Raw genomic sequence first — 19,200 nt, 5'->3', positions numbered from 1 at the left:
AGATTCCTGCCTGTTCGCGCCCTTTGGAAATTGCGACATATTAGGAATATACATCAAGGTATTCATAACAAGCTAGAATACAAATATCATTGCTTGTCGTTTCACTTGCAGGAGATTCATATTTCGTTTTTTAATCAGACAGAAATCATAAAATCGAAGAAATACGTTGCTTAAAGAGCATGCTCTTACCCAGTGTGTTCAGTTTAGCTGATGATATTGAAATATCTCGAAAACTACACATTGGATCAAAAAAAGTTATAATTCCAATTTGTTCGTCTTGGACGGGCATCCAATGGTACCACACTAGACGTGCCACCCCCCCTGTGCATCGGCGCCGGGGGGTTACTTTGATATTTTCAATCGGAACCCTCCATTTTTTATTGTAGATTACGATTCTATGGCAAAATCTACATTCATTTTGTCTGAAGCATTTTCTTCCTTTCGTCACAGATGGTGCTGTAATCCAATGACATGTTGGGCTCCACCTCCATTCTCTGATAGTAGGACAGGTCAGTATTACACAATTTCTAATTGGAAACTCCATACACAACGCTGAATTCCTCTGATATATCGAACAGATGCTACTCGATGCACCACCATGTGGTGTAGGGACCTACAACGTATCATAACAACCAGGACACTGCAACTGGAGCTCACATATCGTGCAGGCATAGAAGAGACAGAGGCTCCAAAGATAGCAATACTTGCGCAATGTTTATTGCCTGGACGTCCAGCTATCATTTGGAGAGCAGACGTGCAAGTGAATGATGAATATTGCAACCACAGAAGAATCAATTGAAATGGATCCCGTTTATGAACAATGTAGGAGAAATGTTGATGCTGCTGTTGACTTGTACACCGAATGTTTTCCGGAGAAAGCTCGCTCTCGTTCGTTCTTTTACTAGGTCTGACGGCAGTATACAGACTGGCAAAAGGAAATGCAACCAACGTGTCACAGGTGAAGCTTGTGAAATAGTCGTACTAGAAGCAGTGCACCAAAACCCACAGATAAGTACCCGGAAATTACACCATGACTCTGGCGTGTCCATAGGTAGTATTGTCAAAATACTGCATAGTTTGTATCATCCATACCATATGGCACTGCATCAAGAACTTCATTTCTATAACTAGATAGCGTTTTGCAAATGGAGACATCAACAAATGCAAACAACCCACATGTGGAAAGATACTATTTTCTGATGAGTCTACATTCACAAACCATAGTAGCATTAACTGGCATAGCATGCATTACTAGAGGGTAGACAATTACAACTGATTGTGGAAAGCTGACCATCAACATCCTTGGTCAGATAATGGATGGTGTGGCATCATGGGGAACAAACTCAGTGGTCCATATTTCATCGACAGCTCTTTGAATGGTTGAAAATATCGAACGTTTTTGGAACAAGAACTACTGGTACTACTGCAGAATGTTGTTCTGGACGTTTGACAACGTATGTGGTTTCAACATAACAATAGCCTAGTACATTATGCAGCTGAAGCACAGGAGGTATGAGACCCTTGAAGACTTTGGAATGGTAGAGGTCGTCCTATTAACTGGCCAACTAGGTAACCTGATTTGATATCACTGGATTTCTTTCTTTGGGGATATTTAAATGATAAGGTGTTCCAGCTAGTGCCAACAGGCTATAAAGCCATGGTCAACCACAAGAGAAATGCCTGTGCTCACATTCCCACAAGTATGTCCTGTCTATGGTTATTTGAAGAGTAGATCATTAAGTAAATTGAAGTTGGCAGTACTAAGTTTGAACACATTCTAATTGGAAAAGTAGAGTAGCACTTGCCTCAGGCCATAGCCACAGTGGTGAGCCAAATACTCCCCTGCTCGATTTATGGGAGGGTTTCAATATTGTGAATGGAGTTTCCAATTAGAAGTTATGGAACACTGGCCTGTCCAACCCTCACAGCATGGAGGTGGGCTTCCATGTGGCATTGGATATTCAAGGGCCATTGAGTGGCAAGTCGTAAATTACAATTGTGTACCCATTTCTATTTCTCCAATTACAGCACCTCCTGTGACAAAGCGGAGAAAATGCTTCAGACAAAACGTATGTTGATTTTGCCATAGAATCGTAATCTGCAATAAAAAATGGTGGATTCCCATTGAAGATTTCAAAGTTGCCCCTCCACCACCCACACACTGGGTGGGAAGGGAGGTCGAGTGTGGCATCACTGAACGTCCCCCTTCACATCAAACAAATTGGAATCATAGCTTTTTTGACTCAATGTGCAGTTATCGAAATGTTTCAAATACTGCAGTTTAAATGAACATCCTGCACATAAACAACATTGAATAGTGCAGAGCATACTACAGTTACATGAATAAGAAAGAACCAGAATCTATTACAAAAGCGAAAATGGGAAGGAGATACTTGCATGTAGCAGGAAATGAACTCATTTTCTTCGACACCTTTTTTTTTATTCGTGTTAAAAGCATTGCGTACATAATAGACAAGAAAAGCGAAAAAGACCAACTACACAACATTAGTACTACAAATGTGAGATAGAGACATAAAGTAATATATATATATATATATATTATATATATATTAAAACGTAAACGACCGAATCTGTTGGATGATTTTACACGCTAAACCATATAAGATCTGCCTAGTCAACTGTCATGCCCCATCAGAGGATGCCGATGAAGAAACAAAGAATAACTTCTATCTAGAACTAGAGAATGTAGTAGACAAACTCCCAAGACACTCAATTCAGTTGATAATGGGAGACTTCAATGCCCAAGTGGGAAGAGAAGTGCAGTATCGTCCAACGATAGGGCCTGATAGTATCCATGAAACAAGCAACGAGAATGGTATCAAATTAATTAACCTTGCCGATACAAGGAGAATGATCGTTAGAAGCACATACTTCCCCCGCAAAGCAGTGCATAAAGTAACCTGGATATCCCCAGATGGAAGTACGATGAACCAGATCGATCACGTTCTTGTTGACCGAAGACATCATTGTAGTGTCGAGCATGTAAGATCCTTTCGCGGGGCAGATATGAATTCAGACCATTTCTTAGTGGTAGTCAAACTACGTCTGAAACTTTCAACCATGTGGAGAAGAAATTCTGAAATGATGGTCCGCTTCGACAAGAATAAGTTGAAAGATGTAGAAGTGAGACAGCGCTATCAAGAAAAAATTGCAGAACATCTCACAATAACAGAGAACCCTACCAGTGTGGAGAACGCATGGATGCTGCTGAGGAATGCAGTGTTAGAAAGTGCAAATGAAGAACTAGTTTGCGATGCAAAACGAAGAAGTAAACCTTGGTTCGATGAACAATGTCGAGAATCTGTTGAGATTAGATCAGCGAAGAGGATAAAATGGCTACAGCAACTCTCGGAAGAAGCAAGGGTAGCTTACTACGAAGCGAGGCGTAACACGGACCAACTCATGAGAAAGAAGAAACGGGACCACCACAAAAGTCTGTTGATTGCAGTCGAAGAAGCAAAGTCGTCACGCTCGTTTTTCCAGGCCTCAAGATTCGCCAGAGGCGCATACAGACAACGTACATTGGTCCTAACGAATGAGACGGGTGAAGTTGTACCGCCAGAAGAGCAAGCAACCCTATTTAAAAAACATTTTGAAAACCTATTGAATCCCGACAACCCACCAGTAGGGACAACACAGACGGATGCCCGTTTTGACAGAGTTGAAGTCCCTGAACCATCTGAGGAAGAAATCAGTGTTGCCCTAAAAGCACTCAAGAACAACAAGGCTCCAGGAGGTAGTGGTATCACAGCTGAGATGCTTCGCTTGGGAGGGGAAACACTGGTGGGTGCTTTGAAACGATTAATTTCTACCATCTGGGAAGCAGAAGTTATTCCTGAGGAATGGAAGGGAGCAATCATATGTCCCATATTCAAGAAGGGAGATGCTACTCATGTATCCAACTACCGAGGGATTTCGTTACTTGAAATTGGCTACAAAGTTTTTACAACACTGCTACTAAACCGCATGAAACCACTGGCTGAAGGAATTGTAGGGACCTATCAATGTGGGTTCGTTGCTGGACGATCGACAATTGATCACATATTTACTCTGAGGCAGTTGATAGAAAAATTCTACGAATTCAATAAGGATCTACACCTCATCTTCATCGATTTTCGACAAGCTTATGACAGCATTGACCGCGCCACGTTATGGGAAACGTTAGAGGAACTCGGCATCCCATCAAAATACATCCGCTTAATTGCTGCTTGCTACTCTCAGTCTACGGCCCAAGTGCGGTTTGGTAATCAACTATCACCATCATTCAGTATACAAAATGGATTGAGACAAGGAGATCCCATATTCAAGAAGGCGCCAATATTATTCAATTTGGCCCTGGAAAAAGTAAGCCGTGACACTTGTCGAACCAGAGAGATGGAGATGGTGGGAGCAGACACAATCTTGGCATTTGCTGATGATGTTGTGATCCTTGGCGACACTCTAGAGCAAGTACGCAGGGATACTTCCCGATTCCTCCACAATGCAGAGAAAATTGGGCTGGTGGTGAACGAGGAAAAAACTAAATATCTTGTTGTATCACGCCGCCGAGATCTCCCTCCTTCCATTGATGTCGACAGGCATACCTTCGAACGAGTTGAAGAGTTCAAGTACCTGGGCTCCATACTAACAAATAGAAGTGAAGTAACGAAAGAAGTACAGCAACGTATAACAAATGCTAATCGCATGTTCTTTAGCCTGAACAATCTTTTCAGATCTCGGCTGATATCGCAGAAGAACAAGATCCACCTATACACGACACTGGTGAGACCAGTACTTTTATACGGCTGTGAAACTTGGGCAACATCAGCAACAGCAGAAGAAGCAATATGTGCATTTGAAAGGAAGGTACTTCGGAAGATATATGGACCCATCTACAATGCCACGGAAGGTAAATGGGAACGAAGAAAAAAAGAAGATTTATACCAGCGGTATGGAAAGCCACACATTGGACGAATATTGGCGCAGAAGAGACTCCAATGGTTTGGCCACATCCTACGGGCAGACGGATCCCTTCCAAACAGAGTCCTCCACTCTCAACCCACAGGAAAACGCCCTAGAGGACGCCCAAGAACTCGATGGAAGGATAGGATAACAACGATCCTGAAAGAAGTGGAACCAGCAGCCGTGGAGGAGGACGCCAACGACCGGATGAGATGGACTGCCATCTGCAACAGCTCCCTCCTCTCGTGTAATTGACAGACACTGCGTGTGTGTTTTTTTTTTTTTGTTTTTTTTTTGTTTCTGTAATGTATCCCTCTTGCCTTTTAAACCTTTGATTGAATGCCCTGTTTATTTTTTTCGTTTTTCTTTAAGCTGTAATGTACATATGTAACTTTTACTACTGTATAGAGTACTTTTGTAAGTCTTTTGTCTTTACTTTTCCTTTTGTTCTTCTTGCTGTAGGCCTTAAAGGCCCGATAAGGCAATAAATGATGATGATGATGATGATATATATATATATATATATTTTTTTTTTATCATCAGTCTGCTGACTGGTTTGATGCGGCCCGCCACGAATTCCTTTCCTGTGCTAACCTCTTCATCTCAGAGTAGCACTTGCAACCTACGTCTTCAATTATTTTCTTGACGTATTCCAATCTCTGTCTTCCTCTACCGTTTTTTACCATGGAAGTCATTCCCTCACGTCTTAGCAGATTTCCTATCATCCTGTCCCTTCTCCTTATCAGTGTTTTCCACATATTCCTTTCCTCTCCGATTCTACGTAGAACCTCCTCATTCCTTACCTTATCAGTCCACCTAATTTTCAACATTCGTCTATAGCACCACATCTCAAATGCTTCGATTCTCTTCTGTTCCGGTTTATAATATATATATTATATATATAATATATATATAAACATATTAAAAACACTAAATATAGTCAGATTCAAAATTAAGAATCTTGATGACATTCTCCCTGGCCTGCAACAAATCCTCCAACATACAGGAAGCTGGACACTGACGACAATTGCACAGGTGCTTGGTGGTTTCCTGCTTCCACATTTCCAAAAAAGTTGATGAATCACCTAGATGGTTCAATTTGGCCATGTTATCCTTTGTTCTACACACCCAACACCTTAGGTGGTGGCAATAATGCGATATCTGCATTTCTGGTTGTCCGCAGATTTTGTCATGCCATTGATGGTGATGCACTATCATTGACAAAAGTTTTCGGAAAGCTCTTCCTAGATTTCGGTCTAGTTAGGGAACGTTGATGTCCATGCAATGGGTGAGCAGCGCTTAATTCCACTTTACATCTCTCTGTGTTCGCAGCAAGTTCCTGTCTTATATCTGTTGGAGCTTTCTCCACCATAGTTTGTAGGGAGGTGGTGGTGTCAAGGACCCCGATTTTATTCTACAAGTCTCGTTGAGGGCAACATCCACATGCCTGGCATGAACAGAACTGTAGCAGACAGGGCAGGCATAATCAGCGGTAGAATAACATAACGCAAGTGTCCTTTTTCTGGATACTGTCAGTTGAGCACCCCATCTCGTACTTGTCAACTTTCTGATGAAGTTATTGCAGACAGATAATTTTTGTTTTTTCAGACAGTGCTTCCTAAATGTCAGCACATGGTCCAGTGTGTCCCTAGGTATTTTAGATTATGACAGAGATCCATCTTCATGCCACCCCATATGACTTTTAATTTGCTGTTAGCATCTTTGTTTCATAGATGAAAATTGCATATTTGACATTTAGGCAGGTTCAGTTTCAGGTAATTATTTTGTAGTATGCAGCAAGAGTGGAAAAACATTTTTAGATGCCTCTCAGCTGTTCCAAAATATTTGACTTGAGATATTAAGACCTGATGGTTAGCATAGATGAAGCTTTTGTGTTAAGAGGTTGTGACAAATCATTATGACAGATGTTAAACAAGGTTGGTGTTAGGACGTTACCTTGGGGCAGACAGCTTTTTTGCATTCTCCATCTGCTTTTCTTGCTGTCCAGTTGACATAGAATCTACAGTGCTGAAGGAGAGTTCCCATGAAGCTGGTAAAATCATAACCTCTCTCTCATTAATTGATATGGTTTGTGAAACATGATATTATCCTGCTCAGTATCATAAGCTGCAGAGAGACCCATGAATACTGCTCACATAATCAAGCCCCTCTCAAATCCATCCTCGTTATTCTGTGCCAGATTGAGGATTTTTGCTGTTCAACTTTTATTTGCTCTAAATCCAGCTTGTTGCGGGATCAGTGGCTTAGTAACAGCGCTCAGGCAATTAAGCAACATTATTTCAGGGGTTCTATAAAGATGACACAAAATAAATATAGGGCGAAAGTTCTGGCATCCAAAGCTGGTTTATTGGATTTAAGTATGGCGATGTTCCTTGTCCTTCTCCAGATAATGGGAATATGCTACTGTGTTAGTCATTCTAGAATTGCAGTAGTCAACCCATAGTCACAGGCCCAAAATGCTTTAATGCTCTATGAATAAATCGTAAAATCCTGGCGCCTTGCCAAATTTACACTTTTTGATACCAGCTTTCATGTATTCCAAAGCAAATTTAGTGGACAGCACATTTATTCCTGGATGTTGCGCGGTCAACCCTATTTTTTCCTTTCTTTCTTCAGTTTTGCCATTCAGCAGCACCTGGTGGGCGACTTCATTTGGGGTAATGTTTGATCTTACTTTTGGTACAACAGGGTAATTACTGAGCTGTTTGAGCAGTTGATAAGCTTCTCTCCTACTCCTAGGCATGTTAGTAATCTCTACCATTTCAATCCATCAATTTTGTTTGGCTTTCACAAATTCCTGGGATAGTGTCGGCCCTGATTTTGCTGTATCCATATTTTATCGATCGTCATCAAATAGTCTAAGGTATTCTAGTAGTTTTGACGTCAATTCTTTGTTCATAATCGGAGTGGACATCTTACAGCAGCTTCTGGGGCTCAAAGCGCGAGAGGACCTCTTCACAGTGTCTACAAAACCATTATGAGGTCTTGTATGAGTTTGATGCTTAGTATTGCCTCATTCAGAGTTCCCACAAAGTCCCTCCAGTTGGCCTTCTTCAAGCTAAACCGCCTATAGAATGTGATCACCTGTGGTTTGATGGCTGCTAATACTTGAAACTAGATAAGCCTATGTTGGCTGCTAAGCACAGGTGATGATACAGTCTTCACACACTGATGAGACACTGTGTCCTGGCCAAAAGCAGTTCAGTTTTATATCCCCTTTTCCAGCGGTCAGTGTAAATGAAGTTGGTAACTTGCAGTCATGTAACAGAGTTAATCTTCTGGAATCAGCCCAGTCCAGTACCACCCCTTCATTTACATCACCATCCTTGTGTCCCCAAAGACTAACGTGGCTGTTAAAGTCGCCCACAACGAAGCGAGTGTGGTGATTTAAAAAATTCACTTGGAGACTGAGGTTAAACGTTTCATAAGGAGGCTTGTGGACAGCTGTTACTCTACAACTGCTTAGCTCTATTGTTAAGATTTCAATATCGTTCTCCTCTGTTAGAGAAATTGATAGTACTGCTAGACTGGGCCTCACAAAAATGGCACTTTCTCTGACACCATAACACTGATGTCTGACCACGAGACCACAGCGTTCACATGCAAATGGTGGCCTTAGAATTGTTTATCTTAGAATCTGCTGAATGCTCTTTACTGTTGACGTGTCGTTACCTGACATTTATATGTAACAAATCTACAAAGAATGACCTTTGTGATAAATTTTCAATGCACCATTGCCTTAAAAGGGCTTTAGTGATACATGCTCCTGATGTTTTGGTGCTCTGTGCGTCTGATCTCTAAACAACTGACCAATGAAAAATCAGTACTGGGAGGTGAATTCTCGCTTTGTTTTGCCTGCTTGAAGTTCACACCAAATTCATTTTTTAAGCTGTGCTCCTAAGGCTGCTACACATGCACCAATATATCGGCCGACCGACTAATTTCGTGGCAGCCTAAACATCCAGACCAATTGTACTCAATAATTACATGGCTCTTCTGTTGTTGTAATTTGTTTAGCTGAAGTTCATTGAGTCTGCGTTCCATGAGATCACATTTGGCTTTACACCAAAATAAAAATGGGTCTGTTGCCTTGGCTGTTTTAGAGGTAACAACGTAAAAAAGCCAGGAGAAAGCTTGGAGAAAGAATTGGCTAATGTAAGTTCCGTTACTTAAGCATTTGGGAGCCAATGATTTTCGTAACTATCTGAGAATGAATGAATTGTGCATTTCGGAGCTGCTGAACATCATCAAGCCATTCTTAAAGAAAAAGAACACAACCAAGAGATAGGCTGTAAACTGCAAGGGGGGGGGGTGGATTTCTATCCAGTGGCAGAAGTTAAGAAGATCTCAGATTCAGAGCTCTTGTATCCCACAATTATTAACTCAAATGATTCCTGAAACCTGTAACGTGATTTATAGTTGGCTGAGGAAGTACATCATGGTAAAGCAAAATAACTAAAAGAAAAGATGTTCATGTAAACGTTACTAATCTATTTATGTGTAAGAAACATAAAAGATGTCCTATAAGTTTAAGAAACTCATTTCAAATATGAAGAAGAAAGATTGCACACAGTGATCGTGCAAATCACCTAATACAACAGACACATAAGAAATGATGCTTTTAGCAACTGTTAAAATTGTAAAATATCCCACACTTCCCTCATGGGAGAGGTTTTGGATATAGACTGGATTTCTTAAAACTGAAAACAATGAAGGAAATATATTTTAAGTGTTTATGACCATTGAATGTCAGTAATTCGACCTTTAGATTTCATTTTCGGTAAGTATCGGAAACAAAACCTAAAAACAGAATTACAGAAGACCGACGAACTTTTATTCTATGTTCCACACGAAACCACTATTGATTCATTAGAAAAAATGAAGAAAGTTCTTCACTTCATGCATCTTTACTGTGGCTATGCTCCTCGCATGATGTGTCCCAAAAACATTCGCAATATTTAAATTCTGCATAAACTCAGACCTGAAAATTTCTTCCATCTAGTGCCCCGTCATATATTTTAGAATAGCATTAATCCCATGCTCGGCTTTCAGGTGGATCTAGCCACCCGACATCCCGACAGGAAAAGTTTGTCTGTAGATAGATCAAAATGCCTACACATATCTCATTTCTTGGTTGGTGCGAGTGTAGGCCACACTTTCTGAGATCGCGACATATTCTGATTAAACAGTTAGTATTTGTGACAAGTGGGGAACAAAAACGTAATTGCTGCTAGTTTAAGATACAGAAATTTTAACTGTGCTTTACCTTAGGTGAACTATATTATATGGCAATACATGGCCACAATAGCATTGTGGTCAACACTATTGCAATGTGGCTGCATAGATGGCAATTTTATTGTATGGCTTGACAATATTGCTGATTTTGCAGATAGTTCCCAACGTATTGCCGAGGGTTCGCCAGTGTTATCCACAAAGGGCAGAGAATATTTCGTGTTGCAGGAATCTGTTCTTGCTGTAAAAGGTTCCCCCTCACTGTCATCTTGCTTCTCTCACTGACAAAACTACAATCAAATGTTTGAGAGAAAACAGTATACGTTTTTACATATTGGATAATAGATTTTAACGTAAGTAACCACATGTTTTGAAGTTGTTTGTTGTGTATAGGAATGGAGAACTTGACAAAAGAGAGAATTATACATTTTACAAGTGCAACTCCTCCATGACCAGAGCTACTGGACATCAAATCAGTGTATAAAAAGATGCTAATCTGTAAAATCATTCAGCGAGCTGTTGGCAATGAGCTGGAAATCAAACTTGATTAAACATATAACAAAATTCCGAATCTTAGAATATATGCTACATGCGAGGCGAGAAGGTTGGGTAAGAATGGTTGAGTCACAGGTGGCTCATACACTTGGTTTGCATTTTGAACCAACAGTTTCATACGATCTCGAGACATGTCTGAAGTAGGAATTGGTAGTGTGCAGAGCGGTGTGTGCTGACGAATAAAAATAAAAATTATACTCCTATTTCAAATCTCTCTTAATGAAATATTGCAGTCCTTCTGCCAAAGCACTGCATTTTTCTGGTACCTTGAGGTTATTGATGAATGGTGAACTTTAAAGAGTTAAATTAATCTTCTGTGCAAATCATCAGTAGGTAAACTCCAAAGGGTGATCATCGTTCTGGTTGTAACTGGTACACACTCTAATAATTTCGTTAATCGTAATCAATGTTTTTGGAAAGCTTGCAACTGTGTCATTCATGACTTACATAATTCACAGCTGCAACATTTACTTATTTTTTTCATGCCTAGTATGATGTGTTTCGAAAATTTCTCGTTTTCTAGTGCATTTGTTTTCATAAATATTGTTTGTGATGTTTGTATGTATGATTTTCGGCCTTTTTATAGTTTTGTAGCTGTCTATTTGATGTTACACTTTGTAACCTCAAAAAGGTACCCACAGTGCAAGAGAGGCAGAAAATTATACACGCAAACATCACAAAAATATTTATGTAAACAAATTCACTTTTAAATGGGAATAAATTCCCGAAAAGTACTGCGATTAGCAAGAAAAAATAAGTAGCTGGTACAATTTTTCATTATTTAAACCATGATCTCTTTTCATTTGTATCAGGTTTAGCTATTCGGAGATAAACTGCTTTTAAGAGATACAAAATAGTGTTCTGACAGTTTCATATAATTATGGAACACGTATTTAACTGTCCAGCATTAGTTCACTACTTAAATTTTGTGAGTAATTGCACCTAATTGAAGAACAACACAATCACAAATCCCAATTTCGTATGTTCTTCCTATCTTGATTCCTTTTGTAACATAAAAGTAATGCTGTAATCAGTGAACGACAATAAAATTACTATTATTATTATTATTATAAAATAAGCTGCACTGACTTCCACTAGCTTATGTTTATCCATTTTGTGACACATCAATAGTGTGGATCCACTCAATCAATGAACTTTTGATCAGGTAACCTTACAAATACCAGCGTATACTTTTGTCACGCATAGTGGTTTTAAGATCTCTGTATTTCACACTATGCTTTTCTCATAAAATGTATTGCACACTTCAGATACTAATTGAGTACACGTAGGATTTTTGTTAACCCAAGAAAACTTGAATTATTGTCTCTAGGTGTTTCAATAGACTTTTATTCATGTAAGTGTGTGAGGGCCATCAAATACTACACCCCCACAACAAAAACCCTAAGTGCCATCGCCACCTTAAGTGACAATTTAAAACAATGCTGAACCTCTTCAGGGGTTGACAATACACGACTCGCCAAGTCCCCTACTTGAATTCGGCCACTCATCACTTTCGCTAATCAAGTTTTTGTTTGGCTACGTGCTGCTTGTAAAATGGTTCCTTTATTTTCTCGTCGCTTATCCACTCAATTACTGGTGCACTCTATCACAATATAGTGAAACAGCTCGTATTTATTCGAGCCAATTCTCGGTCCGCTGTAAGATAGTGGTATTTAAACAACAACTAGGAACATGTGTTTGAGGCTTTCAACGCACACACCAACCACTACCAAACCACTTCAACAAAACGGCTAACAACCCAATTACCTCTGGGCGAGCCGAGACCACTTATCGTACAACATGGACAGGATATGAGTTCCACCGATACGCAAAAACTCAGCACCTACCAATCTACTTCTCTCTCTAGACAGGCTCTTGCTGGATTTACCACAGCAAACTTTACGACAGAAGCCGTCCACAAGACGGCGATCAATTGATAGCTCGTGCACCAAAATTCCCTAGAACCAGTGTATCACCAGCGATTATTCAGAAAATCCCAGAATATCTCTGTATATTCCGTTACTCAGCGTTGGGAGGAAACAACCGTCACAGCTACATATATGAGCAGAGGCCTAACAGACTAAATAGCCCTGCTGCCTCCGCAAACTGTACCTAAATTAAAATACTGGTACTACCTATCAAAACTCCTTTCCCTCTCCCAAGCCTTATCCGCCAGCTGTGGTGCCTCACTACATAACGCAGTGGGTCGCTCTACTATCACTCCTAGACACACACCGATGTATCCACTTACTCGGTGAGAGGTCTACATAGGGACTAACTAACTCTTTATGTCATTCCATAGGAACCATTTAAAAGGAACAAACACTGAGCGCCACACCAACTTTTGAGAATTAATTAATTATTCGTTGCTGCTCTCGGTTCTCTACGACAGCGGCCGGCTGCTGTGCGTCGCTCAGGCAGCATCTATGGACCCAGCGATGGCGAGTTGTTGCATCGCTGATGTCGCGCGCGCTCGCCACCTTTTTTTTCATCGACTCTCTTGGATCATATACCACATATTTTTTTCTTGATACATCATATAGGTATATTTACAGTAATCACCAGGTATTATTATTAAGTTATCGGATAGGATGCTCAGCACTAGTAAGGGCGAACGTAACCCAGGCGTTTTGACACAGCACATGCCGTACATTTGGCTATAATTTCTGTGGGCACAGAGTTGCTGGGCAACATTGTCGGGATATATTGTCGGCAATATGACAATTTTATTGTCTATGTAAACATATCTTAGTTAAGAATCCTCCCCGAGAGTGAAATACAGTGCTCTTCGATTGGTCTTCCACTTCTGATTTTCTGTTGGTCGCTTGGTCAGAGTTCTGACGAAAGGTGACGACATTTCTACATCTTTTTATTTCCGTTCTGTTTATGAACTTGCATACACCAACACCGTTCAAAGTTGATGACCAATACATCGAAACGAGTGGGCCCCAGTATAGATTCCAGAGATATACATGTCAGGGCTAGAGCCAAAGTGTGACAGCTTCTACGTTTCTACAAAACATCTTTGGAGGAGTGGAATTCTTTGGTTTGGAGGAAGGGCTAGTTTGTGTCGTTTGATAAGGTTATGTGCAAGTGTGTGTTTGTGTAGTATAAATAATTTGGTTTAAGCTTAAGGAAAAATGGCGAGAAGAATACAGGAACCAGATTCGACGATTGCATACGTGCAGATGGATGGCTTGGTAAAAAATATTTCATTTAATTACATAATATGAAGTACAGCTGTTACTTGAGAATGGTGTGTTAATGTAAAAACTACAGAAAATTTTCGTCTTTATATTTTATAAGGTCCATGGGCAGGTAATGGGACCAGAGGGTGATAGGAGACCCCCCTCTCCCCGAGAAACCTTGCGGTGGTGACAGACTGATTTTGTAGCAAAGCCCGACGCATAGTTTCTGGTGGAAGCCAAGGAGTTTGGATACGGTGTTAAAATTTCAGCCACATACTGTTCCGTGATGTAGCTTGCTGCCTTTGTTAGCGCCATATTTAAAGCATTTTGCCGTATTTTACGCACCTCTCGGAAAATACAGTAAATTCAGTACACCTGAGTTAGATAAAAGTCTCTTACAGAAGAAGACATTGTATAACGTCGTCCACGTGATTATCGGTGCATGTTGCTGATGTGTATTGTTTCCTCCGAATCATTTTGTCGGTAGGAATATTCGTTAACCAGGCCGAGCGCCCTGACGGAAACCTAAGGCTTTTAAAAGAAGTTGGTCCACGAAAAGGAGAACTAACCCTCTAACTTTGACATTAGTCATTTAACGTAAATGTTGTGTTATTCTGTAAATATTTAGTTATTTGAACATAGTATTGGGTGTGTGATTTGTATGTAGGCATATTCGGCAAGAATCTAGGGATATGCTAATGTTAAAGTGTTATTACTTCAGCCTGTTGCATTACGACTGGACGAAAATTACGTATTGTGCTGTATGACCCATTTCAAAGGAAATAAAGAAATGTTCGATACTGGGCGATGGCTTTGACTTGTGTCGACATAAAAATTGCACTCCTGAGCAGCTATGAGTATCACAAGCATTACTTCAGTCATGCAACCATAATAAACATATAATCACAGCAGTTTAGTCATAAAATATATAGGCTATTTCACATTAACCAGTATGCAACTATCAGGTACTAGTAGGAAAATGAGATTTGTTGGGGACTAACTGGACAATGTTTCCTGCCGTCACTTTCCTTTCCCTCTAACATGAAACAAATACAGAAATTAAACAAAACACCATTCACATAAAGTCCATACTAACAAATCCTTTAATTAAAGGCACTGTTTAACTCCACTCCATGATACCAATCAACAGCAGTATCTGTAGAAAAGAGCAGGGGGTGGCATGGGGACACAAAAATGCCAATTTTGATAAGTGCACTCAACCCATGTCGCCAAAATGAATTTATCAATACCCACGAAACAACGATAGGCTATCTGAAACATAAGTCCATTTATGACTTACAACTGGTATCATTCTTAGCAATTTACCAGTGAAGATAAAATGAACTTCACAGTACCTGCCAACCATGAATGAAACATGTGCAAAGAAATCAAATAATATGGTATTATGATCTGGTATTGCTAAGTTAAATTTACCTGTATAGCTAAAATGAAATTTATGAACATACTTATTAAAAAACACCATTCATACAAAAACCTTAGACTAACAAAAACCTGTACCATTCAATCTATAAATCAAAGACAAAATCAATATGCCCAAATAAAATACCTGTCCCATTTATTTTCCTGCAAACAGATACATGTGTAACCACTCACCCACCAAAATTTCACTCACCATTTAATAATTGAGTACTTACTGACACCCATGTCCTGTTTAATCAGTTGTCACAGATTCTTCTATTGGTAGTGCCACACAAATCTCTCCTTGCTGCAGCAAGCAGCCATTTCCACCTGTACTTAGACATTTTTGACATTTAACAGAGTTCATAAGTACACAATACTTGGGTTATCGGAAACGTCCAATTCCACCTGTCTGCTTTGACCAAAGACATCACCAATGTGGTGGAAACGACCGTTCACAACTACTCCCATATTGCGACTATGATGTCATTACGCAAACATGACAACAAACAGGAAAATAGATCGAAAAACCATCACACACATATTCCTCCAAAAATATAATGAAACTAATGGGACAAGCGGGGGAAATTGGGGGTTTTGAGGTGGGAAAAAACTAAAAATACACACACGCCACTAAACCAAACGATAAAATAAAACAACCACAATCTTCCCAAAATCTACTAAAAATAATATCCACTGGAATCGAACACTTCCCTTGAGTTCTATAGGTCAACAGAAACTACCAATAGCAAATCATAAAACCCAAAACTACAACCATGTCCAGTCATTACTACCTCAAAAAACACAACAAAATTGGAATCGAACACTTCCCTTGACCTGTTATCCTTAAGACATCTCCACATATAGCCGTCCCTGGTCTGAGACGCTGTAGCTCTAGTAAGTTTCATTTCTTCATGAAGCACTGAACACTTCACGACTTCATCCAAAAATCCGAATAGTTGAAGAAATTTTGTTAGAGACAATGCACTGTTCCCCATCATCACCAACAACCAAAAACTGTTGACGTTGTCAGTCATATCCATACCTACCAAAGACATAAGCAAAGCAGTTTACCAAAATTCACACACAATGAACAGAAAGAAACTACAATAACGTCGACATAACATAACCAAAATCGTTAACTCACTGAAAAATATTCCACTGAAAGCACAGTCACTACTGACACCACACTCGTGCAATGCTACCATGCAAATGAACCCCATACGCCACATAACACGCTACACATAAACACTCCACCAGAGAGAACCACTGACCCCAACAATACGCCCACCGAGCGAGGTGGCGCAGTGGTTAGCACACTGGACTCGCATTCGGGAGGAGGACGGTTCAATCCCGCGTCTGGCCATCCTGATTTAGGTTTTCCGTGATTTCCCTAAATCGCTCCAGGCAAATGCCGGGATGGTTCCTTTGAAAGGTCACAGCCGACTTCCTTCCCTAATCCGATGAGACTGATGACCTCGCTATCTGGTCTCCTTTCCCAAACAACCCAACCCCCCCCCCCCCCCCCCCCCAACAATACACCACCTATAAACACGCCACACACTCAAACTGAACAAAAAACATCACCTACCACACAACACATAAACACACCACCAGAGAGCACCATCGATCACATCAAAACTACACCTACAAACACGTCACTCTCACAAACTAAATTCTGTGCCGTCGTGACGTCACACACCACAACAGCCTTACATCACGGGTCAAAGCCGACGGGTGGAATCGGAAAGGAAAGTTAGATCTTCAGCATGTCGTGCTATAACAGTTTTTATTTCTCCAATTAACAAAGACATATAAAACATTAGCAAAATAATAATAACAAGAAAATGGTTTTCAGTAGAATAAAGGTGTCATTTGAAAACTTCTTCACACACACACACACACATACACACACACACACACATACACACACACACACACACATACACACACACACACACACACACACACACACATACACACACACACACACACACACACACACACACACACACACACACACACACACGTATATTCAAAGATTAACAACACATCAAGCTATGCCACACAGCAGCGTTGCAGGACAAAGGTGACACCTGCTGAATATTCCGATTGACCCATTGTTATGTTTATGCCCCACCTTGAAACCATCATTATGAAAAATTAATCTGTAGTCTCCATGAGATTTTGTGGTGACGTTGGTTCTTGATACATTCTAATTTGGAGTGAACTGGTGGTGTATTACTCCTTAATACCATGTCAGTAATAATGGCTGATATGACGGTACCAGTCCATGGATTTCAAAACATGTCATTAATTGAAAATATAATGCACTGTGGGCATTGAGTGATTAGAGATACAGTTGTCAATTTCATGATTATTAATGTGGGCTATTATGATGTTGGACAACCCCTTGTGCTGATCCCTCACCTTATATCATACTGAACGTTATTCATCTTCAGAATCAATCAGTACCTTGACAGTGTCTTATATTCTAATGACCTATGACTCGTCCCTTACAGCGGGTCCTGCGTAAGTCAGCAGACCTTCCAAATTTCCATTGAGCAAAAGTGCTAAATTAAATATTTTGAACTGTAACAAGTTCTAATTTTATAGTTTGTGGCGTGTGGGGTTAATGCAATGAATATGTTTACTGGTATTTTGACGTTGAATTTGGAAATTAAAATTGCCAACTAATTTACCATGTTTCGTGTTTGTACGGGATGTCAACTTAGTTCGCTTCTGTCGTACAAAACAGTAACAGGACAGTTGAATTTTATTTATTTTTATTATTTTTCTATTGTAATGTGCATCCAGATATGAAGGGCAATTTTAAGTTTCATGTTTGGGTTTTATTTTTCCGTTTAGCATTTTCTGATGTTGGACCCTTCTTGAAGTTTATAGAACTGTTTTCATGGTGCCAGTCTCATGTTTGTCTTAAAAATGTGTTCTGCCTAATTCTTGTTGTGTAAAAGAATATAAAATTAAGGCTTTGTTGTGCAGATTAAAGTTTTGAATGTACAATTATTTTAATCAAAATTTCGTACATTGTTGTTTTACAGTGAGTTTCTTTGTGTGTTACGATCTGGGCACTAATTGTACACACAATTTTTCAGGCTGTTATGAAAATGATTAAACATAGCCATGAGGAGGCCACCAGGAACTTGGAAGTGGCGCAGGGTGCATTGCTTGGTCTTGTCGTGGACAATCGTTTGGAAATCACAAACTGCTTTCCATTTCCAAAACATAATGATGAAAGCATAGATGAAGGTAAGAAATTTGCGTTTCGGAAGTTTCACATGCCAGAGTAATTATTGTGTTGATGAAAAAACATGTGAAACACCTCACATCTTTTTTTCCCTTTATTTTTTAATTTGGGCAGTGTGATGGCAGAGCAGTTAAAACTATTTGTGAATAACAGCCGAGTTGGCAAGATGAATCTTAAATTAAGTTTCTTGAGAGTAAGTGGAGATAGGAATGAAATGGCCACACAAAAGTTTTATGAAGGAAAGGTTGAGTAATGAAACAATAAAAACTGATAGAGTATGATTTCTGTTTAGTGTTGCTAGACAGCTGGTAATGTCAGTGGTCATCTCTTTTATATAGAAATGACTAAAATTGATAATGGAAAGTCCAGGTGTAAATAAATAAATAGATGACAGCTTACCAAGTAGTATAGTTGTTGATTTGGCAAAGCCTACCTAAACAGTAACTTTCCTAGCTTTCTTAAGAGTTTAAAATGCAGGGGGTGGCAGGGAGGGTTTGGAAAGTGTATCTGAGGGCTGGTGGAAGGAGGCAGCATGTACGTTAGACAAGAATGTAG

At 39.9% G+C, this 19,200-nt stretch overlaps 1 protein-coding gene across 1 annotated transcript in view; it reads left to right on the top strand.

Annotated features, from left to right (window-relative positions):
• Positions 1 to 13,805: 13,805 nt before the first annotated feature.
• The window catches only part of LOC126484424 (eukaryotic translation initiation factor 3 subunit H), a 35,603-nt gene continuing 30,208 nt past the window's right edge, over positions 13,806 to 19,200 (top strand). The window contains exons 1-2 of the mRNA XM_050107938.1: positions 13,806 to 13,970; positions 18,494 to 18,647. Of these exons, the coding sequence (XP_049963895.1) occupies positions 13,911 to 13,970; positions 18,494 to 18,647 (214 nt within the window). The 5' untranslated portion in view covers positions 13,806 to 13,910. The remainder of the gene's footprint in view (positions 13,971 to 18,493; positions 18,648 to 19,200) is intronic.

Source organism: Schistocerca serialis, chromosome 6, assembly GCF_023864345.2.
Source record: "Schistocerca serialis cubense isolate TAMUIC-IGC-003099 chromosome 6, iqSchSeri2.2, whole genome shotgun sequence".
Classification (NCBI taxonomy): Eukaryota; Metazoa; Arthropoda; class Insecta; order Orthoptera; family Acrididae; genus Schistocerca; species Schistocerca serialis.
This window is presented reverse-complemented; position numbering and strand designations above follow the sequence as displayed.